This window comes from Bactrocera tryoni, chromosome 4, assembly GCF_016617805.1.
Source record: "Bactrocera tryoni isolate S06 chromosome 4, CSIRO_BtryS06_freeze2, whole genome shotgun sequence".
NCBI classification, from domain to species: domain Eukaryota; kingdom Metazoa; phylum Arthropoda; class Insecta; order Diptera; family Tephritidae; genus Bactrocera; species Bactrocera tryoni.
The window spans coordinates 71,840,580-71,866,189 of record NC_052502.1 but is presented as its reverse complement, the minus strand read 5'-3'; the positions used below and the strand labels follow the sequence as shown (position 1 = coordinate 71,866,189).

Sequence of the window (25,610 nt, the reverse complement as noted above, 5' to 3'; positions counted from 1 at the left end):
TGCCAACATTTCGTTTTTTTTTTTTTGTTTTTTTTTTTTTATTTTTGTATAAAGAGCATATGAATATTTAATGCCTTGCATTCACTTGGTCTGAACCAAGACTATACAAATACATGGAAATTTTCATATATGCGAGCATTCAAATGTGATCACACATTGTCTATTTGCTGCGCATGAATTTTTTCATATACACACAAAACAAACAACAGCAACAATAGAAAACAACAAAAAACAACAAAAGGGTAGAAAAACTAGAAATTCCAGCAGAAAACACATGTGACTGCAGAGCGCTCAACCCATCAACGCTCGCAACCGCAGTAGACCCCACGAAGTGACTCCAACCCTCGGCGTTGTTTGCTGCATCAGCTGAAGCTTGCTTCATTGCTGTTGCTGTTGTTGTTGTTGCATTTGTATTGCAATCACCCACACCAGCGCACCAGCAGTTTGCATTGTTTGCACGCTTTACTCGCTGCGGAGTCGAGCAATCAAGCTTTGCTTACCGTTACTCACACTTGGTCGGCAGCAGGGATACCCTCATACATTGCGCTCGTGCTCGGCAATCTAACAGTACTTCTGTGTTTTTATTTTCTTTTGCCATTTTGTTTGTCATTTCTTCAATTAAAGTTTATTTACATTTTTCAACGTCTGCAAATTTTGCTTTATTTTTCTTTGCTATTTCTGCTTCGTCTTATGCCAGTTGGAATTGGCAGAATTTATGCAAATTTCTTTTAGTTGTGTGCCACAGTGGGTTGAGAGAGTGACGAAGCGAGGTTTTATTAAAGAAAAATAAGAAACTTATCGGCGAATATCAGGTTTAAATCCAAAAACTGCAAAAATGTTTGTTTTCTAATGGAAAATGGTCCTAACCTAGCATTGCCTAAAACCATCCACCACGCCGAAAAGTCTTAAACTTGTAGAACACTTCATTTATAGAAGAATGTTAAGAGGCGCACCGCAAATAGTAGAAAAAGTGCGACCTAACCTGTAACGAAAGTAACTATTCCTCAACTCAAATATCATTACGTCTCAGTATCGAAGCTCCGAGTTCAGTCAACTATCCCTCAACTCAAATATCATTACGTCTCAGTCTCGAAGCTCCGAGTTCAGTCAACTGTCCCTCAGCTCAAATATCATTACCTCTCAGTCTCGAAGCTCCGAGTTCAGTCAAGTTTAGGTTTTTGTGGAGTTAGGACATTAAATAAATCTTATATAATCCATCAACAAACCGAAATGGTTTAAAACTTGTAGATCCCCTCATTAATCGTGGAAATATTTCAACATAACTTATAATAAAAACAACTATTTTTCGGATTCGAATTTTCGAACTCAATCTGGTGCCGATTCATGTAACTAAGGTGGAGTTCAGACGTAAAAAAATTCCCGTTAAGTACATCAAACTCACCGAAATGGCTTAAGCCTTGGTGAACCCTCAATTTATTGTTTAACATTAGGACAAATGGTAGAAAAGGTGCGACCTAACCTATAAAAAGGTGTAAGCTGACTATATCTGAGCTAAAATGTGTTCCCGAGTCTCGATCTCGTATCCTTGAAATCATTAAGAATCAGTTCCGAACATTTATTGAATGAAGCTCTTTTCAGAATGAATCTGAAGCTTTGGGCCAACTTGAAAAACCGTAGACTCCACAATAGAATACTTTTGTTAACACAGAACGGCTTACACCATAGATATGTAGTATGTTTTACCCGGCACATATTTTCTAACAGCCTACAATTTGGAGTAATATACTTAAGATCTGTTGAACTTTCTTGACTGAATGCAATATACAGCAGAACTACCGACCACTTCACACTGATAAAAATGCCGAACCACCTAGTTCATCCATGCCTGCCTTGTTTACAATAAAACCACTACGGTTTCAAAAGCTGAATCCCTCTTCTTGGACCTCTCGGAACACAGAAGAAGCATAATAGGAATAGTCTGACTTAAAGTACATAAAATGTTTTTGAGTATATCCCACCAAATATATAGGACACGGCACAACTTAGGGTATTCAGAAACAATAGATATCAACACTATAAGCTAAAAACATTCAGTGAACTCTTCATAAAGGTCTACAATGTGAGCGCGGAACTTGAGCGTTGGTTCCTTTTTGGATTCGTGTATTTCGAGTTTGGGATCTTCGGTTTCGGATAGCAGAAAACTTGTAAACTGTTTGAAGTTTGAACAATGCTGGTTGCACTCTTTATCGAAAAGCTCGTAAATTATAATATTTAATATTTCCACGGTTCTATTGTGGAGTGGAATTCATTCATCCGATCACTCTGGTTCATCAACTAGAGTTTGCGGCCTCACTCATATAATTCTTACAGTAAGAAATTGATGTTACCAGGTTTCAGACCAACGATATGTAGTAAGCAATCACGCTAAAGTTCGATGAATGCTAGAGTCCTTACTGTTCATTTGGGGCTTCCTTCATTTTTAGTTGAAAGAAACCGTCATCAAATACATATATACTAAAGTAAGTATATACGGATTTTCCTGATATCTGAGCCAAAAAACTCCGATCACCGCTGATACATGATCGAGTCCTCACTCCATCACCTAGACTTACAATTCGTCAATGAAGAAATTTCGACTCGAAGAATACTAGAGACTTTCCCGTTCAATTTCATAAATTTTAATAGTGCAAAACCGTTGTCACATATACCCTAAACCAAGAATATAAAGGATCTTGTTGAGATCTGAGCTTACAGGCTATTCTTACAAAAAACTCCAGAAGTAGAGTGTGGATCTGGTTGAAAAAAAACGATAAGAATGTCGACGATAAAGATCTCTCTTACAAATAAGTTTACTAAATAATTTTGAATGCGTCGAAACCTTGTTCGTCACTTCTAAGTATTAGTCGCTTCGAAACATCAGTAACTTCCTTCTCTACACCATATATATGTAGACCCGACGGTGGTGAGCAACTCAGCATCTGGAAACCTCAGTGGCACTATCCAAGTATTATTTAAAAAATACTTTTCTCCGAATCTCATTGAAACTCCAGTTTACCTTCATTCACTCGATCGAGTTTAAGATCCTTGGCTAGTTATTAATACACCACCTACTGTCGATGTAGACGCGAGAATCTTTTTGGACGTGTTCGTAAACTATTTATCAACCCACTTAAAGTTTATTAGACGCATAAAAAAGTTTCCCTCCGAATCGCATCAAAACTTAGGTGGACCTTCAGTAAGTCGACACTAACCGATTACTCAACGAACTGTGTATATGTATGGTTGTGTGTGTGAATCAATATGGCTGCAGACAAGCAACTCTGTGTTCTGTAAGTAAACCCAAATGCATTACTGTAGCGATGGCAACAATAACATATTTGGGCGTAAATGTGTTGCCATGTCGTTTTACGGTACATAAACTATATGCATATGTATGTGTGTGTGTATGTGTGCAGTCTGTAATTGACATTGACTTGTTTGTCGTTATGGCGCATGTCGTTGCCCCATTGTTAGTGTCATTGCAATTGTAAAAATGCATTCTTGTTTACACAAAACAAGAAGCGACAACAATAACAACAACAAAAACAAAGAAAGATAACAAAAACAACGGCATGACAACAACCACAGCTGTGAGGCAAAAATTCTGGGAAAAAAATTAAGTAAAAAGTTATAAAGGAGAAAGGAAGGCTACAATAACAAAGAAAGCACGAAAGAGTTCAACTTAGTGACAACCATTAGCAGTGAAAAACAACAATAACAAGAGCAATGAGTGGCAGGCAATTTCGTGCAACGGCAAAAGAAGTGAGTGCTCAAGAAAGTAAGCTTCTGTTATGGTAGTTACAGCAAATTTGTCTATTAAAAAGCGATAAATTGTGGCGAGCAGACAAAATTAGTGGAAGAAGAAGAAGAGATTACGAATTTGCTTCGTAAAAAGAAACATGTTGCAAACTTGAGAGTAATTGCCAATCTAGAAGTGAACTTTCGAACTTTTTTAGATCTTTATCTAGATTGTGATCGCAAAGTTTGTGTGGCAGCTATATGCTATAGTTAGCCAATCTCAACAGTTTCCTCTGAGATTGTAGCGCTGCCTTAGTTAATACTCTATGCCAAGTTTCGTGAAGATATCTAGTCAGATAAAAAAATGCCATACAAGGACTTGATTTTAATCGGTAAATTTGTATGGCAGCTATATGCTATAGTGAACCGATCTGAAAAATTTCCTCGGAGATTGAAGCAATGTCTTGGCTAATAAGCCATGCTAAATTTGTTGCACATATCCTGTCAAATAAAAAAGTATTCCATACAAGGCCTTGAGTTTGAACGATCAGTTTGTATGGCAGCTACATGCTATAGAAGACCAATATCGGCGATTCCGACAAATAAGCAGTCTCTTGGGGAGAAAAGAATGTGTGCAAAATTTCAGTTCGATGGCTCAAAAACTGAGGGACTAGTTGGTGTACGGAGGCACATGGCTAAATCGATTCAGCTCGTCCTAAATGTCTATATTTTGCAGATTCTACGACATTTTCTTCTAGGTCAGTGTGGCTTCAAGCCTCGAAAATCAACACCATGCGCCAAATCTTGGTGAAAAGAGGACCAACGCACACCATCTCTTCGTCAATTTCAAAGCTTCATTTGACAGCACGAAAAAAAGCTGCCTTTATGCCGCTATGTTTGAACTTAGTATCCGCGCAAAGCTAATAGCTGTGCAAGCTGACGTTGAGCAACACCAAAAGCTCCATTAAGATGGGGAAAGACTTCTTCGAGCACTTTGATACCAAGCGAGGATTCAGACAAGGCGACTCTCTATCGTGTGATGTCGATTTTTATGAGTGAAAAATACTTTTTTCAAAATCTAGCTAATAACAAAAACATCCAAAGACTTTGAGACGATCTTATAAGATAAATAAGAAATTGAGCAAGCTTGGTAAAGCTAGATACACCGATCTACCAAATCCGGATGATACAAAAACATAAAGCAATACATTTTTTAAACCTCTCTTTAGATTCATGAGGGTAAAAGAGCATACTATAGTAGAGTATACTGAAAGCCGTGATATGGGCCCACTAGACTACCCCACCAACTTTCTAAGATCCTTTAATAGCGTGATGAACTTGTAAAAGTTATTAGAAAGTTAATTGCCATTATATACATTTAATATAAATACAATAACAACTACAATGCTAAGAGATAATATGAACTGCCAGTAATTGTCTAACAGTTAACGAGCTTAATTAGAAAGCAATTATGTACAGTTATAGTGCGTTAAAATTGTATTGAGCGCTGGCAGTTAGTTGCAGAGAAAAATATAAATGGAAACATATAAGTGTGTATGTGCATTAAGGTGCTTCAAAAAAAATTTTAATTTGAAAGTTAGAGAAATTTAGTAATTTTTAAATGCCTATAACTACTCTTCTTACAAAGATAAACATATTTTGCCTTAAAATCAATAAAGCACAAACCCGCAACTTTAAAAATATAAAATGTTTTTTATACCCTGTACAGGGTATATAAAGTTTGTCAAGATGTTTGGAACACCCAAAAGGGTCGGAAACCCTATAAAGTATATATGTATATATACATAAATGATCAGTATGTTGAGCTGAGTCGATTTAGCCATGTCCGTCTATATGTCTGTCTGTCTATATATATACGAACTAGTCCCTCAGTTTTCAAGATATCGTTTTGAAATTTTGCAAACGTCATTTTCTCTTCAAGAAGCTGCTCATTTGTCGGAACGGCCGATATCGGATCACTATAACATATAGCTGCCATACAAACTGAACGAACGGAATCAAGTTCTTGTATGGAAAACTTTCACATTTGACAAGATATATTCACGAAATTTAGTATAGATTATTTTCAAAGACAGCAACGTAATCTCCGAAAAAATTGTTCAGATCGGTTAACTATAGCATATAGCTGGCATACAAACAGAATAATCGGAATCTAGTTCTGGTATGGAAAACTTTTGCATTTGTCAATGTATCTTCACAAAAGTTGGCACAGCTTATTTTCTAATCCAACAATATAATCTCCGAAAAAAATGTTCAGATCGGTTAACTATAACATATAGCTGCCATACAAATTGGACACATTTACTAAAAATTACTAAAAGAAATACACCTGTGAAGGGTATATTAGCTTCGGTGCAGCCGAAGTTAACGTTTTTTTGTTGTTTTTTTTTTTTTGTTTTTACTTTTTTTTAAGTTTAAAATTTTTTTTTTAATTTTTTAAGCACCTTAATGTACATATTTGTTATACATACATATATTTTTCTTTATGTAAGAGTATGCATAAAAATACTATTGAAGAGGTTATAAGGAACGGACGATTGCCAGCAACAAAAAACATAAAAAACGAATAGTCATAGAAATTACATACATACATACATACATATGTATATAAGTTTGTGTGAGCGCATAAGTGTACTGTAACCTACATAGGACATATGTATATATGTATGTATGTATATAACTGTCGTTAATTACTTTACATCACCTTTGACGCATTCATTTTAAATGCGACAAATTAATTACATGTGTCTAAACATATGTACATACCCACATACTACCTACATACATACATATGTATTTGTAAACAGATAATAAAAAAGGTTACTTAACTCATCTATTATACATATACATATAAATACAAGCTTTATTGCCACGTTTTTATTATTTCTATTATATTGATGAGAGTGACTCATGTGCGCAGTTAACCTATTAAGAATGTGCATAAAAACTGTTTATGGGTTCAAAAAGAAATTAGAAAGAAAGAAGCATGCATTCTAAGGCTACATTAAGGAACTTCAGACACTTTCTTTGAGAATAGGGGCACAAAAATTATATTTAAGCAACAATAAATGGCATTTAAAGAAAATTTAGGGGAAGAAGTAAACACAATTAGCAAAATAAAATAAAATTGTAGCCTATCTGTAGGCGCTGTTCAACATAAAGAATAATTTTACGGCAGCTGCAGCACAAAAATAATATAAATCTGCCTTTTATACAAAAAGCATTTAAAATAAAATACAATTAAAGATTATTTAAATGAAATTATGCAATAAATTACTAAAAAGTACGGAATTTTGAATTCTAATTTTTTTCAAAAACTTTTTTCGGTAGAAAAAGTATATTAAAAAACTAACTTCTCAAATAAAGTTTTAAACTAAATCAAAAAATATTGAAATAAAGAAATATTTAGATGCAAGAATAAAAAAATTTAAAAAATAAAATTTTGCTTTACTAAATAATTTTAAAAAACTTTGTATATAATTTACAGCAAATAATGCCCGCTATTTCTACTAATCTTTATCATATTAACATTATAGCAAGGTTTAAGTATAATTTTTATTTGATTTTGCTATTTTGAAAGAGCGCGCCTAAGAGTATGCAAGCTAGATACGGCGAAAAACAGTTATTTGAGATAAATGTACAGTAAGAGGGCTTCTTCATCTAGATTGCGTACCTTATTCCAACAGCTGAAAGCGTATCTTTTGTATCTAAATGAATATATACACCAACTATTGCCTATATTTAGGCATGCCGAAAAAAATTTTAGTATATAATTCAACAAATCAGTTTATTTTGTAAAACTTCATAAGTAAAAAGCATATCAAAACGAGATAGTAACCACAAATATGAAACACTAGCTGAAAGTTGAAGTTTAATAGTCACCGATGTACCGAAAATTTACTAAGGAATTGGGAACACATATTGCTACCAAATACCAAACCGGATTCTTTACCGCAAATAGCTGCTTTTCGCATTATAATGCTCACAGAACTTAAAAGGCGCGCGATTTCAAATTTTCCGTAGATTTGACGCTCAGCGCCTGATTCAGCTAACTCTTATATAAGCTGTATGAACGCTGAAAACTACAACCTGCATTCTTAAGCTTTTTGACATTTAGCGCTCAATTCAGCTAATATTATTTTTAGCTGAATATGTGCTGGCAGCTAACAGGGGCATTCTTTCAATGTTTTTTGTTTACTTGTCAGAACTTTTTTCTCTAGCATTATAAGCACTCAATTCAGCTATCATTCTTTTAAGCTAAATGGGTGCTAGAAGCATTATTTCACTTTTTTCTTTGTCAGCACATAGCTTAAAGTAGCAATTTCAAGCTGAATATGTGCTTCTTTCAGTTTTTCTGCTTGTCAGCACCTATTCAGCTGCATAAAATCACAGCTGAATAATGCGATAAGTGCCAATTGCGCGAAAAGCTTACTATGGAGTTGCAACTCGTTAATCAATCAGATATGTTTAGTTTTTAAACTCACTTTAATATCTTCAAAATTCGATATTGGACGTAATACTCGTAGTATTGGTATAAAAAATTCTCCCCACTAATAAATTTTGAATAAAACTTGAGCAAACACTCACCTTTGTTTACTGCAACTCTGGCTTGTATTTGCTAGTAATTGTAAATAACTGCTGCAATCCCCGCTGAGCCAGAGCTGAAGAAAAACTTGATTGATGATTTTGCGAAATGATAAAGATGATATACAAAATAAATGAGATGATAGAGAAGCAGCTTGTGTTTGCTCACTACTTGCATTATAAACGTAAGCACTATAGCATGGAGCTTTAAAAAGCTTCCAGCTTGACTGCGCGAAACACATAAAAAAAATTTTGGCGTTGAGTTCATGAGTTTGATATTCGGCGACCGTAAAACACTAGAACTTATGCTAAGTTACTAATATTAAGTCTTAATTTGAGGTGGTATGTTTTGTAGGATTTGTGAATATTTGTGTCCGATGAGTTTTGCGACTGGATACTAAAAGTATTACACACTAATTTTACAATTATTTCACTTAAAATTATTTTTTTAAACATTGTGTTTAAATACTTGTTGTTGTATGTGCGAAGAACACTGTTTATAAAAGTAGTTAGCAGTCTTCGGCCAGTTATAAGTAGAACCAGGTCATTGAGGTTGTGTATAACTGCTATAATAGTGTCTGCCGGGGTCTTTAGTCGACCTGCGAGTATCTTGACTTCGTTGTATACGATATTGCTTGATTTTTATGGAGTTATTCGGTAAATCACATTCACATTTGAGGTTATGTAGCTTCAATAATTTAATTTTTTCAATACAGTTATCTCACTAAGTTTTCTGCTTCTTGTGTTGCTGCTTTGTTGCTCCAATATATGGCAGTTCATATGTGGTAGGTTATTTAGACCCGACAGCGCTACGTCGCCCTGATTTTTCATCTTTGGAAGTGTGAACAAGTCTTCCAAACTGCTTTTTGACTTTTTTGTACACATTGTATTTGATACTGCTTGATTTACTGTGACTATGAAAAATCAGCATATTGAGGTTATGTAGCTTTGAAAATTTTGAACTTTGAATAATTTGTTGGCAGGCAAACTCGGTTACAATTATCTCACTGAGTATTTTAGTTTTTGTGATTATGTTGTGTTGTACCATTGTAAGTGTTTGAGGTTATGTAGTTCCAATTGTGCTGCTTTTCGTAGGATTTTAACGATATTTTTGCCATAAATGTGTAGACACAAGAGTTTTCATCAGCTTGCTGGAGTTTCAAGCATTCGTTGTTTCCGACAAAATACCAATTCTCGCAATAGCAGATAATTGAGGTTATGTAGACTCACAAATTTTTATTTTGGAATCATTTTTGGTACGGAATCGTAGATAAAAATATCCCAGTGAACATTTCTTATTTCTGCGATGATTTTGTGTTGTGTAAACGTGTGTAGCACGGTGATTTGAGGTTATGTACATACGACTGTTTGAATTTAGAATAATTTACTCTGTTTTTCGGCACGGCATTGCAGTTAAAAATATCCCCTGGAACTTTTCTGATTATTGTGGTGATATTATGTTGTGTACATGTGTGTAATACGGTGATTTGAGGTTATGTAGACACGACAGGTTCGGATTTTGAAGAATTTGAACAATTCTTTGAACCAAGCAAGTGTGGATACAGCACTTCTAATGACTGAAAATGGTGTTTGGCCTTTCGGAGATCTGCTTTATTGTGCGTACGAACAAAACTCAAATCAGTCCAAAGCTGCCTACCGAGTTAACAACAGTGTTCTTCGTCGATTTTTGCACCTATTTATTTGTGAAAATAATAAAAAATAATTAATTTCTTTAGCATAACTTAAAATGTAAGAATTACCAGCGCCAAATTGTGTACGCTCTGCGATTTTTCTTATGTCCGACACCATGTTTCGCGCAGATTTTCGACTCACTTAAGCTTAAAATTTTATTTGCATTCCATTTCGTATGAATAAAATATTTACAATACAAGATTTAACAAAAGCACGCATAAACGTGTATACGCGCATGCGCATACGTCACACAACAACCACACAACTACAAATTCGCCTTCATGAAAGGCTTCAAATACTGATGGAATGTTTTATTCACTGGTTCCTTGTTCATGGGATTCTTTTTGACCGACTCAAAGATACGTTCGTAAACGCGGCCATCGGCTGCGCCCAAAGCTGAGTCTAAAACACGATCGTGCACATCGAAGCTATCGACAAGTGCCACAGCATTGGGACGCAAACGCTTAAGGCATTCGGCCAGACGCAGCTCCAATTTGCTGACATCGCCATCGGTTAGATTAATGAACTGTAAATAGAGGTTAGGATGAACGTAAAATACACTAGTGAGCGTCAGTGTGTGAAACTTACGCGTAACAAGTCGCCCATGCGACCCAAACAGGCATCCAGCAAATATAATTCTAAAATCGTTTGGAACACGGCACCCAACGCGGGTGAAACTTGACGTATGAGCTGATTCAGCCCACTGTACGCGGTTTGTGCAAGAAAAGCGCGTCCGTGAAGCTGTGTGGTAGGAATTATGATTATTTATTAGCAGTTTTTTAGGCTAAATATTTTTAAACTCACATCAGCGGCTTGTGTCAGCTCAATGCCCACCAAATTGGCCGCCGTTTCGGGTTCATGGCCTTGCCGGCGGTGATTCTCCATGCGTTCGTAGGCAATGCGCACCTTGCTGTTGAGAATTTACAGTTAGTATAACCGAATATACTACAAAAAAACATACAAAAAGAAAAACAGCACAAACTTACTTCGCAGCCACGAATTGGAAAGCATGTACAATTTGCTCCAGCGTACAATCGAATGCGCCGAATTCTCTATTCTTTATGTAATCACTAATATATTGCACCGTCGGCACTAACGGTTCACCACTCAGAGCCTGCGCGTACACTTTGACCAGATAACGTGCTGTCTGCAGCAACATAACGGTATTCTCGCCTTCATATGTGCAAACAGCTGTGGTCATGCCGTATATTGTGGGAAAATTAGAGCAATCCATATAGCCATGTCCACCGCAAGATAAGCGACACACTTCCACCGCCGCCGCGGAGTCTGCGCTTGTAATGGCTTTCAGGCAACAGGACAGCGCATGCATTTCCGGCAAGCGGTCCATGTTGCCTTGCTCCAACTCGCCAGTGACATTGTTGAACATGTTCCATATGTGTTCGCCTGTTATTTTGAAGATGATGGCCTTTGCGATTTGCGGAAAGACTTTCAATTGCTGCGTGGTATGCTCGATAATTTGTGGCTCGGGCTTGCTGATAACGAAAAATTGTGCCGATTAATATAAAACAAGAAAAAAACATTTACTTCGTACAATGAAGCTTTAAAATATTAAAAATTCTATACGTCTCGGAAATATATCCCGTTCAGGGCATAAATACTTATAATAAGCTAAACTGTAAACACTTGCAACTCACTTGGGGTCTATGGGACTTTGACGCCGCACCGCCGAGTAACGCATGGCAATTGTTGAAGCCTTCGCCAATGTTTGCGACAGATCGCGTATGAGCGCCACGCGTACAAACATCATAGTGCCGTAAGTGAGTACGCTATTCTTCGGCGCTACATAAGTACCATCGGGTAAAACTTGTTGATTCTTCATCAGCATGTTGTTCAAAGGCACACGCACATTTTTTAAACCCAAATAGCCGTTATTGACCGACTTCATGCCGATTTTAGGCCCAATATCACCAACATCTATGCCCCGCATAGGCATATGTGTTTCCAAATCACGCAGTTGCACAATGAATGGCGCCAGCCCACGAAACACGCCTTTGGTGTAGAGTTGCGCCACGACTATGGCATGGTTGGCAGTGTGCCCCACTAAAATGTTTACATGCAGTTTAAACAATTAACTCTTTAGCACATATGGCATATGGAGTCTGTACTTACTACCACCCGGCCACCATTTGTAGGCGCTAATTGTGGGCGTATTCAAAACGAACTCTTGTGTGGTGGCATCGTATTCGGCACGCGTTTCCAAACCGCGCAAAAACGTGCCGTGACCCAGCTCAGTCTGTGCATATGTACCGAGTATATTGCAATCCCAGGCTTTAGTCAGCCATTCAATCTGTTGTTCCACCGTACCTTGACCCATTATCGTTGGTACGAACATGACAAAGTGCAGCATCATCGGATTGCCCTCCTTAATCAGCGCCGAGCCAAGTGCGCCGCCAAAAAGTGCACTGTTACAAATAGAAAAAAAAGTTTAGTATTAAATTTGCGCTCATTTACAAAATCTGTGAACTCACGTATAAGTATCCACGTCGTCTTCGCCATCAGCACGTAGTTCGCGCAACTTTTTCGCAATAATTACGGCTTTGCGTACGCTGTGCTCGTACAGTTCCTTAGGTGACATGTACGAGATGGGGAGCTCATCCTTCAATTCAGGGTCGTCCAGAAACAGTTTCTCTGCAAAATAAAAGAATAAATTAAATTTGTGTTTAAAAAATATAATATTTAATATTAATATTGACTTCGATTGCAACGAGGATAGAATACCCTTCACACGTGCATTTCTTACAGCATAAAAGGTTATAAAAGAGCTTTAGCTTCAGTTTGTATAACAGCTGTATGCTCTAGTAGTCCGCAGTTGCTTGAGGAGAAAAGATCGTGTGTAAAATTTGAAATTGACAGCTGAAAAATGTTTGGGTGTTACAAACTTAGTGGCAAACTTCATAAACTCTGTTCATTGTATACTAATATAGGGACAGACTATGGTAGAGTCAGTTTCAAAATAAATACCCACAGATCTTTGACATTAAGTATAATTACATGTCTAGCTGCACGTTGCACTAAGCAATATCTACATTATTTTGTTTTAAACCAACACATAGATACAAAAATACATTATTCATACATATATAGTATGTATGCAGTAGATTTTTACTCACTTTTCATGCACTAAATTACTTTATAGCACTTAATCAATATTGCAATCTAATCGTTTAATACAAATCGCTTGGATCAACAATTGCTACAGCTCTAAAGATCAAAATTCTTTTTGCAACAAAAAAAGTAAGGACACGTCAATGTGTACTTAAAGATTAAAGACTTAAAAGTGATTATAAAAGTATGTACATACATACAAATATTCACAAATTTACATTTTAATGCACATAACGCACTTAAAACTTGCACAAAAAAATATTATTGCAGTGTTTAAAGTTAGTTTATTTTCACATAATTTGATTTATGTTCCTTAATTTATAATGTTTTAAACATTAAAATATTCAGTTTTTTCGTAACCTAAATAAGCTGTTATTTCTTATAAGCGCTTACAATAATAAAAACTGAGTCACCTTTTTTGTAACGGTTAACATTTCACTCTCCGCTATTCTAAGTACAAAGTTCAAATAACATTAACTTCTGATTAAGTGCACGTTGCTTGTAGCGTTGAATATGAATAAGCTTTGAAATGTATGCATGTTTGTGTGTATGTACGAAAAGTGAGCAATTAACGTCGAATTTTTTAAATTTTGCAAGCAGAGCAGCTTAACTTGTTTATTCGCAAACTTGTATAACATTTTGAAGATCTAAACACACTTACTGTTACGTATACGCCAAAGTGTACAAAACTGCATGTTTGCATACAACATACATACATACATATGCATGTAGGTATGCGTATGTACTTAAGCTAAACCAGCTGCTTAAGCGGGTCAGCGCGCTAGTCGACGTTTAGACTAGGCAAACACTTCCGACATACAGTATTTGCAAGCAAACAACAAATGCTGATAAGCCAAACAGCAGAAAAAACATATTTACTCACGTATATGTAAACTTATATAAACAGCAAATACAAAGCGTTAGTCATATATTTGCACACGCGAGCATGCTATTTACTTTTTTTTTAAATTTTAAGTAACACTCACCTAATTTCTTTTTTGCCTCATACTTCTCCTTGCCACCTAGCCACCAATAGGTGAATTCTTGCGTGTTAAAAGACGCTTTTTCACGTTCACGTTGCAAATCTGGGTTAACTGCATTGGACGGCATTTTTCTTTTGTTTTCGTTTTTTTTCTGCCACTATTTTTCCACAAACACTCAATTTATAGCGCTGTTTTTAAGCTTACTGCTAATATAAATCTCCGAACCTTTAACGTTGCTTGCCGCTACAATACTGACTAGCTCCAGTGGCAAGGCACCGCAGTTATTCATTCAATACCAAATATTGTTTTGTTGGTAGCTGCGCTAGGAAAAATAATAATATTTTAGTTAGTATTTGTGTGAGTTTGTGCCCCCAATCAAGAACGAGCGCACCAATGGCATATTAAATGCTTGCGTTAATCGCACTAATTGTAGATTATCGGTTAATGAATGCTGATTTTACAAATATGTATTGTATTTATAATCGCATATGATTTTTATTTATTCACTGAACTTTGCACTACGCTTACTTATAAACAATTAAACCTCCCGAAGCCTACAATTCATATGCACAATTCACAAAAGAATGCGTTACCGAAAAATATACAGTTATATGTATATGTGGTAGAAATTTATTACACCGCTAACAATAACAAATAATAAACATACAACTTTGTTGTTTATTAACGGCGCATATAGCATTTTGTTTTTTATTAACTCAGTAAATGAATTTGCTAGAACAGCTGACTTTATCAGCAGCCACCGAGTCAAAACGAGTTCACTTCACCATCTAACCTGAATTCACTACTTACTGCATACAACAAATTCTCACGTTTGCTTGATTAGCCAAAGAAATAAATGCAAACTGGTATTAACATTAAAAAAATTAACAAAAATCACTGTAATTAAATATATCGTAATTAACACACACTTCTGTTATGATTGGAAAACTTTTCTTATAAGATTGGCGAATTGGACTAATTTTGCGCTTCTGCGCACTTTTGACAGCTGTCAGAATATACGAAGAAAGCGAAAAGGAGAAATTGTGCTGCCATCCGATAGATGTCCGCAGATACAGTTATTTTTTGGTATTTCAGTATTGAAACATATTATACTGTTTTTTTGTTTAAGAAAAGGAAATTTATAATTAATAACAATATTTTTTTTAAATAAGGAAATTTATAAAATTAATTATATTTTATATTCGTAATATCAAGTTGGTTTTCTGTTAAAGATGAATTGTAAAAAGCTCACAGTACTTGAATGCATGTGCAAGCAAACCTAGCTGCGGTTGTTAACTGCTGATTCCATTTGACAATTATTGCAAGTGTATGGATATTTGAAAAAAAAAATGGTGGAAAGTACAGCGTCAACTTTAGAATCTGATGATTACTTTTTAGAAGGTTAGGGTATCAAAATGGATCAACCTTCACAAATACCTCTGACCTAACCTAACTAAAGCATATACTTTACTCAAATACTATTTATTACACAATGTGCATATACATATGTATGTATATGTATATATTTCTCGCTTATATATACATACATATAAACATATTTGGCAAATAGAAATATAAGTTTTATAATAAATATGTTTTATAGCCTATTATGCTCATCACTCCTTTAAACTTTGCACTGCTATTCTATATTTACATATACATATACACGTACCTGCATCGTTCATGTGTGTCATCATGTGTGACCTCACTTAACCAATTAACTGTTCGAACTTATATCGCTCCACATCCGGCGAAAATTTTCCGTTGAGACTTGATGCCGTCCTGGCTCTTTAACACAAAAATTGATACTTTCATTTAATTGCAACCATTCCAAAGTAGATTTGTTAATATTTTATTTGTTTGTAATTACATTGATGCACTTATAAAAATTAGCAAATAGACGCTCTGCACTTTACTTGTGCTTCCGACAAAATACTTTTAAAAATGGAGGATCAGCAACCAACGCGCTAATTAAGAAATTTTTCGCGCTTTTGACAATCAGCCGTCAGAGTAAAGTAAATCGAACATGATTACTACGACAGGAAGCATAGTTGTGCTGCCACCCGACAGATGTCCGCAATAAAAAAATTTGGTTTTAGGTGTTTTATGTAAAAAATAGTGCTAAATTAATCATTTAAATAGATGAATCAATTAAATTGTTTTAAATAGTAAACAGAATGGCATAATGTACTTCCTATTCGAAGTTTCAAAGTCATTTTCTTAAATTGATTAGATGTTAAAAGCTCAAACTAATGCATAAACAAACAAACCTTGCTGAGTTTCTTAACAGCTGATTGCGGTTGACAATTTCCTTTTTTGATATTTAAATTTGCGTGTATTATAAATTGCAAAAATTTTAAAAAGTGGTTGGAATATTTTATTTTATAAAGTTAAATGATGCCAAATGCAAATGCTTCTCAAAAGCTAAATGTGTTGCTGAGTTAGTGCAAAAGCCTAAAAACGTACATCAATATTTTTGGGAGAAGACTGCTGAGTTTATGCTGTTTCGCCGGATATATAACTGGGACTTTCCGGTTGATTTGGTCAAACTCGTGTGGGTACGAAATCGGGATATCCGCTTGCTAATACTACAACAAATATATGTAGCTATTGTTACAGCTAAATTTTGTTTACACCTAAGAGCCTAACGTCAGGAACAAAAATTATAAAATGTCTTGTAGGTAAAGTATTCTACCAATTTTAATAAAACATGTGTTTAGGCACAATATTTACTGCTGACCACTAGCTGGCGTCATATTTATAAAAGTTTGTGAGTAACTGCAAGTTCCTGAGAAATATTTATAAGCTTCCATGTCTGCATGTACGTAAATCCTATATTTGTTGTTTAATTTAGATCATTTATTTTTACTATTGCAATTTTTCATTTTTATTCCAAGTCGTACATTAATCATAGCTTTGTGGTGATTAAGTAGACAGACAACAATCAAGATAAAAATAACGAGAAAATAAAAACGTTTACCTATCAGCCATCTATATGTACGTATGTATATGTAAGAGTGTGTGACTGTATGCTAGCTCGCAGGCACAAAGTCACACAGATTACAACGTTCATTCGAGACACGAGAGATGAGTTCGACGCTTTGATTAACAGGAGCAAATGAAAAATGCTCGCAATAAGAACAATTGACGTACAACAACAAAAGCTATAATTACAAAACAACGTGGTTGCATGTCAATTTATCTAAAGCACTATATGCTTAAGCGCCTCAGTGGTCACCACTCAGATTATACATACATATATTCACTATATACTGTAACACAAGCGCACGTATGCCATTTAGACTCACAGAAAAATGCGTTCGACGCTAAGCGTCATCCCCGTGTTGGAGCTCACGGAGAATTGCATGTTTCAGCCAGTATGTTTCACTACTTATGACGAATATATGTACATTTTGTGTGTAATCAAGTCCAACGGCGCACTTACTAATTTACACATACAAATAAAACATTACAGCGATATATACGCATACATACATACATATGTACATATAAGGTAGTGTCTCACACAAATTCCTCGCAAGAATTCAGAAATGTGAATTGAAATTGCAATCTGGTACTTCCACTTCATTAGTGGGACTTAACGACTGAGCAATGACCAATAGCCCCTAGTTGCCGCGGACGTCCTGTCCTTCAGTGCAAAACAGCAATAACACATAACTCACACCTCGTTAAATGGCGGGCAGGCAAATATTGAAGCAATTCACCACTCACCCCCTACCAACAACAACGGATAGTGTGATGTTCTCATGACGAACGCTAATCTTCCAGACACGTGAGACGGTATGTAGGGGCGTTAGATTGCAATGGAACAATTGGCACTGTGTAACGAAATTGGTAAAAAAAATTGGAGAAAAAATTTTAATTAAAAAAAAAATTTTAATTTTAAACAAAAATGAATTCAAAACGAAATTTAAAATATCATTTAAAAAAATAATAAAAATTCAAAATGAGATATGGTGAATTTAAACGCTGTGAGATGGAATAAATTTAAAGAAGTGAAATTCACATGAAAATAGAAAAGTTAAATGAAAGTCGTGAGAGCCCGCCGAACGGCTCAGTTTATGAACACTCGGCGTTAAGAAATCGTGACTTTAAACTGTTTCGTCTTCTATTACTAGTGCCGAGTAGACGAAAAAGTGTTTGAAAAAAATGTCTGGCCCACAACAATAACAAATGAAACCAAAAAATAATTAGTTAGTATTTTACTGGCTACAGCAACAACAAATGCCTCGCAAAACGCTCAGTCGTTTCAGTTGGCGCAACCATGTGAGAGGAGTAACAAGATATATATTCTTTCTTACGAGTATGAAGCTATGAGCTTTCTCAATTAAGTTGCATTACACCTAATATATATTTTTACTATTAATTTCCGCAATACGCATCACTGTGTCATCAACGCTTTGTTCTTATGTACGCCTCTTGATAGGTTCGTTCGTGCGTCTAACGGACGCCTAATTAACTTTATGGACCATCATAGTCTTTGTATTAGTAGCGGTAACAGCGACGCGGCAGCGAGCAACGGCACTACTACTGCCCCTACACATAAACATACATGTGTACATATGTATATCCACCTTAAAGTCACCACTCGCCGCTAAAAAAACGCCGAAACCTACTTCTTCAACTGCTGTCCGTGCAACCTTCAGGGATTAAAGTGTTTGCAATGCTTCGTCGAACAAACGATTCATGGCAGCTGACAGCGTATAACGGTGCGCTGCGCAGCGCTGCGCTACGCCACTTTACAAGCAACCCCTCCGGTAATCGTCACACTGCCACCAGTCAACCCAAGTGGGCTGTAAATTGAGGCGACACGCGTCGCAGCAAATGTCAATTGTCTTCTAAAATAATGTCGCTTTGTGTGTGGGTGTGTGTGAATGAGTACAAACGCGCCTGTGTGTGTATGCGTACAAGTTGCCGCTTGCGCCTTGTAGGTGTTGGTGAGTGGCGGTCAGCGCTATAGAGTTGCTTCATCGCTTCATTGAGTTGCGTTTTGTTTTGTGCGGTGCGCCAACGGCAGCGGTTGTCCCCATAACAACGTGCGCGCGAAAAAGTGAAAAACAAGCGAAATAAACATATTTGAAATTTATCAAATTAAGGGAAAGTCCAATGAAAAAAGTTTGACACTTGTGTTGAAACGTGCATTGCGTGTAGTAACGGTTGTTTTGATGTAAGGCATTCAAGCTTATTAAATACCGCACGCGAAACGCGCTTGTTGTTGTGGCCGGACATTGCTAAATGTTTTCTTTATAGATTTCTTTGTACAAGTGCAAGAAGGAAACGTGTGAAAATTAACTTTTATAAAGTTATATAAAGAAAATTCATAAGAGAAATTGAAAAGTGTGTAAAAGGTGAGCTCTTCAAACGCAATATTTGAGAAAGAAAATATTTAAGTCACACCGGTTTTGTTTTGTATAGCTTTTAGAACCGCTTTCTAATCCTCACAATAAAGAGATAATGAAAACTGAGTCTATAACTCCAAAGAGTTCGTAGTGCAAGCCAAAGACTTATCTCAAGTAATCCAGACTGTAGATGAGATAGTAAGTCTTTGGATAACACCGCCTTTGAAAACGACTTCAAGTCCTTCGTTCTACTGTGCATTAGGAACTCGTTATACTCAGCGTCGTGCCCTTGAATCTTACAACCAATTCGTCTAGTTAGAGTTCACATTTCTTGCAGCTCTTCTTCAAGTATTCCAGTTGCAGATCTCTAATTTCATCAATTTGTGGAAAATTTCGCAATAAAACTCAATTTCTTCTACTTCTGACTACTTAAAATTTCTTTTGCATTGAACTTACTCGCGCGATTTCTCAGCAGCGATCTGCTCCAAGTTGACTCGGCATTATAGGAACTTATGAGTGCTTTTGGTCTCTTAAAGTTTCAAAATTGTAGGACTAAACTTTAAATAAGCCGAGAAACCCATCAATATCTGCGACTGCTCAGTTTTGGAAAGCTGATTGAGTTATGGAGAGCTTACATGGTAATCCTCTCACTAGCTCCAAGTTAAGTGGTTCCAAATAGACTGAATGAACCGACAGCCGGACTTTAATGAGGCCTATAGAAAAAGAATTTACTTTAAGAAGTGAATATTATAGACCACTTCAAGGTTTACGACAACAGCTACAATGGACGCTTAACCGCCAACCGGATTTTCATGCGACTTATGGAGAAGAAACTCACATAAGGTTCATAACCGTGTATTAAGGGGTTTGTGAGACTTTAATTACAGATCATTTCGACGGCAACAGCTCCACTGGCCGGTCCAGGATTTGTTTAGTTTTTATGCGGACCACTCGGACCACAGATGACAAATCAATTATTGTACCCAATTCCAGTTTCAGAGACCACTTTGTTGTTCTCATCGTCCGCAGTTTTCATGAGTTCTTATATTCTTATCACATAGTCGGCTCTTTAAAAGTCGTAGTTATCAAGTTAAGTGCAACAAGTGTTCAAGAAAATGGTCACAAGCTTCGTGTTAGGCTTCCAAAAACTCATTCGTGAAGTTGGCTGACTCTGAGCTTGTGAATGGTTTTCAGGAAACCGCGAAATTAGATTATCTAAAATCTTCGAACTTAATCATACGCTGAATATAACTTAAATACGATTGTTTTTCGACCTACCTGCCGTTTGTGGTTTCGTTAAATGGCATATAAATTCTTCAAATTAAAGTGTATTGCGATTTGTGCAAGTGCCTGCGAGTCAACTAAGCTGAACATAAAGCGAGTAGTATTTTTAGCAATCAACCCCGCCACCGGCACCTACTAACCAACTACAAACCCACAAAAGTACCGCATGCCTCCCACTCCGCTCGCTCGGTCACTTGACAAACACATTAAACGTTCGTCGCTTGAATGCGCAGTGACATTTACGGACGCAACACAAAAACGGAACCCGATGTTCCATCATTATCAACAATGATGGAAGTGCCATCAATGCGACCAAGCGATTTGTAAGTCAATGAGTGGCATGCGAAGGACGCGGAGCAGGAAATGAAACCATTAATAGTGATAGTGAAGGTGTCTGTTGGCGATATGCTTTGTCGTATTGTGTGTGGACTAGAATTTTCTCACTAAATTGGACACAACAAGACGGATGAAATGTGCCGGCAGCGGTGGGGTACAGTAGAGGGTGCCGGTTAGAGTGGAATACCACAAAGTAATTGTTTGGGTTTGGGAAAATAGACATAAACATCTATATATATACATACATATACTTATATATATTTATAACGGGACATGAGCACCGGAAATCACTTAGCACCTAATGTGGCCACAAGCATTCCAGTCGATAAACTTTGCGGCGTCCTTTTGTTTCGGTTGATGATACATAACGGTTTATTATTATGCTTATCATTTATTTTGAGGGCGACACATTAAGGTGCTGCACAAGTTGCGAAATCACTCAGCCGCACTGTACAGTTAATATACTCTTGTGTAGGTGAAAGGTCGCTATACCTGTCACGTGGGTGGATTAGGGACATTTGCGGCCTTGACTGCCAAGGCTAACAGTTTAACTTGGGGCTGCGAGTCGGCCAGTTGACATTTATGCATAAGAATAACGGCGGAATTTTCGACGAAAGTACGAGGCTTTGCAACTTCCGTTATACATTCGTTAAAACTCTTAAACTAACGGCACAATTTCTACTTCTCTTTGCAGCAATATGGCTCGCGTAATACTCGCAACTACAACGCGTACGAACTCCATAATCTTTACCGCGCTGATAATCGCCTTTCTACAGCTCGCCGTCTTCACTAGAGTAGGTGTCGCGTTTATCCCCACGGTCGCACCGACACCTGCGGCCACAGGGGCACAACTCTTGAGTAGTATTCCGCAAACCGAAACTAATGCCAATACCATTGCATCCTCGGCCGTGCTTGAGCATGGTGTGTCCACAACTAGTACGCCACTACAGACGCCTGCCGTCTCCACCAGCGAACCCGTGGTTGATGCCGAAACTGCTTTAGAATCTGTTAGCACAGCTGCAACGCTCACGTCCACCACTGCAAGCACTACAACAACTACTGCTACCACTGCGCCTGAACATGATATTATCGGTTCGCCTGGTCCGGACAAGCGTGAACAAGAAGCCATCTTGAAGGCGTTGGATTGGTTGAAGGAAAAACGTGCTGCTGATTATGGTTGGGGCAATGACACGCATGTCGTTATTTTGGCTAAGGAGTTGTCCGGCGCACGCGATCCCACTGACGCCGATGGCCACTTGCAGATCATACAAGAGCTGGAGGACACATTGTCCGTGAAGGAGATGGAAATTGAAATATTGGCCATGTTGGATCGTCATCATACGCTGCCGAAACCGCTGAATCTGGAGAAACTGGCGCGTTACGTGCTGGCACTCGGTTCGCTGTGTAAGGATCCGAAACATTTTCATGGCCACGACTTAGTCGCCACGCTTCAGCATCATGAACCGGCGCAAGATAATGAGTTCGCCTTAGCCACGCTGTCGGCGTGTAGTGCGGCTGCGCATGTGCGCAAGCGCCAAATACGCCGACTGCTGGATATAGCGAGCGGCGTAACGGATCAGGGTGTGGACACCATTGCCATGGTTATATTGGCGCTGCGCTGCATTGTGACCGATCATCGGCATCGCCATCTACAGCACTTTGTACGACGGCCTGCCAGAGGATTGGCCAGTTTGCAGGATCCACGCGGCGGCTTCGGTTCACTGCGCAGCACTGCATTGGCTATGCAGGCATTGCAAGATCTCGAGCACGATCCCGCCGGCTCTTGGAACCGTACCGCCGCATCAAAGTGGATATTGAGTCGGCAACGTGAGGACGGCGGTTGGACTGAAGAGCCATTGCACGATGGACAGGACCCCGGCATCGGCGTAGGTTTGACCGCGGACATTATACTGGCGTTGGGTTGGAAGGGACTGGGCGCAGTGCGTGCACTACAGTGCGATCACGTGATACGCGAGAACAGTGATCCAACTTCAGGTAAGTTAGCAAGATTTCATAACGCTTTAAAGCTTAATATTAAATACACTCCCCAAAAAAACACATGAATGTACCAAAACCGAAAAAAATCACACAATTAAACTCAAACTAAACACACCAACAAAAATAAACGAAACAAAACAATTGAAAAAATTCGCAAAAACCACAAAACTCAATTAGAAAATGGCGAACCAAAACTAGCTGTACCCTATGGACTTACATCATCGGCCGAGGAGTCGGACTCGAAGAATGTCTCCTACACATACACACTGTGGGTGGGCTCGAATGTGACGGAAACGTTCTCGCTCTCGCTGGTCTCTCCAAAGAACACCAGTTTCTTCAAGGCCATGACACAGGCTGCCGATTTGGATCCACGGTAACTCCCTCACCAAATATTTATGTTTCTAAGTGTTTTAACTTTGTTATAATTTTCTGCAGATTTGCTTTCGAGGCGCGTGAATGGCCAAACGGACATTATGTACACACACTAGCCGGCAAAAAGGAGGAGCCCAGGGGGTAAGCTTCTGAGCAGTTTTATTTTTAAAGTCTCTTTACGTAATCATGTTTCTTTCGGCCAGGTACAACTACTGGCTGCTGTATCGTTTGCCTGAGTTACCAGATCCTAATAATACACCAGGCAATCAGCTGATTGCACCAGTCGGTAAGTAAAAGCCCTATAATTAGAAGTATTTTGCGCAGGTTTGGATTCGGACCTGGAAGAACGAGATTATTATGAAAGCTCTTTCCATTTGTCCTAAGTCAATCAGCAAAAATTTAGAACCCTAGCTTTGAAAATCAAAAAATCGCCGTCGAGCCTCAACTCGTCTTTATTCGAGGTTTTTAAAACTCCGAACTTAAGTATGATAACCCTCCGAGCTCTGTCTGCTAGACATAGTTTCTTAAAAGAACGCTCGGGATCAAAGTTGAGTTCGAATGAAATTTAAAAAAAAAGAGAAAGACCTCCACTTCGTTGGAAAGACCAGGTGGAGAAGAACCTGGCTGCACTTGGAAGCTCCAAACGGCGAAAAGAAAAAGCGACTGATGGGCTGTTGTAAACTCGGCTATAACCACATAAACGGTGTCTATGCCAATAAAGAAGAAGAAGAAACTCTCTTGCGATCCAGAGTTGTCCCTTCCGGTTAACATCTGGATTCCCTTTCTTTCTTTTTAAGGATTTTGTAACCATAAACATAATGTCCAGCTTGCTCTTGAGTTCTCTCGTTTCTCTTCGCGACCTCCAAATTTTTTCCTTTTCCTGTTTTTCAGCAAACCTAATTTCTGAGTTGATTTCATCGAACCTGCAGAAACTTGCTGCCTTCCAAGGCCTTTAATTTTATATTCGACCACAAGTATAGTTAACATTGAACGTGATGTCCTCGGAGAGAACATTAGACATTATTCTGGGGACTATCAGAATATCAGGACCACCACATGTTGTCATTAGAGAAGAACTTCCAAGAATGATTTCAAACCTTTGTGTCGGCTTGACCAACCAGACCTTTTGGCGAACCAGGAGACATAGCCGAGACTGATATTAGCTGCCTAGAATAGACATCTAAGATAGGCTCAAAGCGCTTTTTCGATTTATGAAGTTCTTATGATTAATTATAACTGCTTTTGTTTTCTTCGCTTGCAGGCGTCGACGAGCTTATGGTCGAGGATGGTGAGCATTACTTATACTGGTATAAAAAGCTCTAAGCTCTCTCAGCGTATGACACAAGCAGCAATAGAAGTAAAAATTAAGCGAAAGTAGTGGGTGGAAGAGTAAGAACAAACAAACTACATATACATATATATTAAATAATGAAACTAATATATACATACATACATACAATATACTGCTATGAATAACAGGAGGCCATAAATAATAAAGTAAATGCGAATACAAATATACACAACAAATATATACATGCATACAACTACATTAACGGTAAATACAGTGTAAGAGTATGAACTAAAAATTTAGAAAATGAAATCTGAAAAAAGTAAAAAAGTAAAAAACGGAAAAACTACAACCAAAAGCGAATTAATCAAACAAAAGTTCCGCGCTTTAGCCAAGACAAGGGCAAAATTCAGTTATAAATATTAAAAAAAAAATTAAAAAAATTAAAAAATATTAAAAAATATTTAAACAAAATAAATATTTTTCGAAATGTGAAATTGATAAATACAAAGAAATGCTAATTATAATTGAATAAATATAAAAGGAAGCAGCAGAAAAGCATTGACGAAGCAAGAAAAAAAAAACAAAATTAACAAAAAAAAGAAAGGCGAAAAAATGCTATTAATAAAGCAAAAAAGCGAAATATTGATAAACGTGATAAGACATGTGAAGGATAACAATAAAAGCAGGTGAACAAAGGTCACCAATACATGCACATATTGCCACACAGACAGCCAGTTTGGGAAAGGCACATGCATACATACATAAATCACACATAATAACATAATGTATAAGCATACACACACCGCTATAAAGACACACACAACC

General features: G+C 37.3%; 2 protein-coding genes across 9 annotated transcripts in view; one reads left to right on the top strand and one right to left on the bottom strand.

The window, feature by feature from the left end:
- LOC120776152 (uncharacterized protein CG3556) overlaps positions 1–25,366 on the top strand; it is a 39,503-nt gene extending 14,137 nt beyond the window's left edge. The window contains exons 1-7 of one of the 3 annotated variants that reach the window (XM_040106697.1): positions 19,172–19,332; positions 19,416–19,513; positions 21,819–23,119; positions 23,300–23,495; positions 23,558–23,635; positions 23,698–23,780; positions 24,756–25,366. In XM_040106697.1, the coding sequence (XP_039962631.1) occupies positions 21,823–23,119; positions 23,300–23,495; positions 23,558–23,635; positions 23,698–23,780; positions 24,756–24,817 (1,716 nt within the window). In that variant the 5' untranslated portion in view covers positions 19,172–19,332; positions 19,416–19,513; positions 21,819–21,822 and the 3' untranslated portion in view covers positions 24,818–25,366. Of the gene's footprint in view, positions 1–19,171; positions 19,514–21,818; positions 23,120–23,299; positions 23,496–23,557; positions 23,636–23,697; positions 23,781–24,755 lie in introns of those variants that run through there. The other 2 variants (XM_040106696.1, XM_040106698.1) reach the window with 2 other exon arrangements.
- LOC120776151 (probable peroxisomal acyl-coenzyme A oxidase 1) lies at positions 8,602–15,060 on the bottom strand. Of its 6 annotated transcripts, none has more exons than XR_005705393.1 (10): positions 14,955–15,060; positions 14,148–14,461; positions 12,525–12,684; positions 12,166–12,458; positions 11,691–12,096; positions 11,022–11,528; positions 10,840–10,945; positions 10,624–10,776; positions 10,104–10,561; positions 8,602–10,036 (listed from the first exon to the last, which is right to left on the bottom strand). XR_005705393.1 is itself a non-coding variant. In XM_040106695.1 (9 exons), exons 2-9 carry the CDS (start codon positions 14,269–14,271, stop codon positions 10,301–10,303), a joined length of 2,010 nt encoding a protein of 669 aa, XP_039962629.1. In that variant the 5' UTR covers positions 14,272–14,466; positions 14,955–15,056; the 3' UTR covers positions 10,071–10,300. The 6 variants fall into 6 exon arrangements, 1 of the variants encoding a protein (XP_039962629.1); XR_005705392.1 differs by having other exon boundaries at positions 14,148–14,466; positions 14,955–15,056; XR_005705394.1 differs by lacking the exon at positions 14,955–15,060 and adding an exon at positions 14,861–14,880.
- Positions 25,367–25,610: the final 244 nt, after the last annotated feature.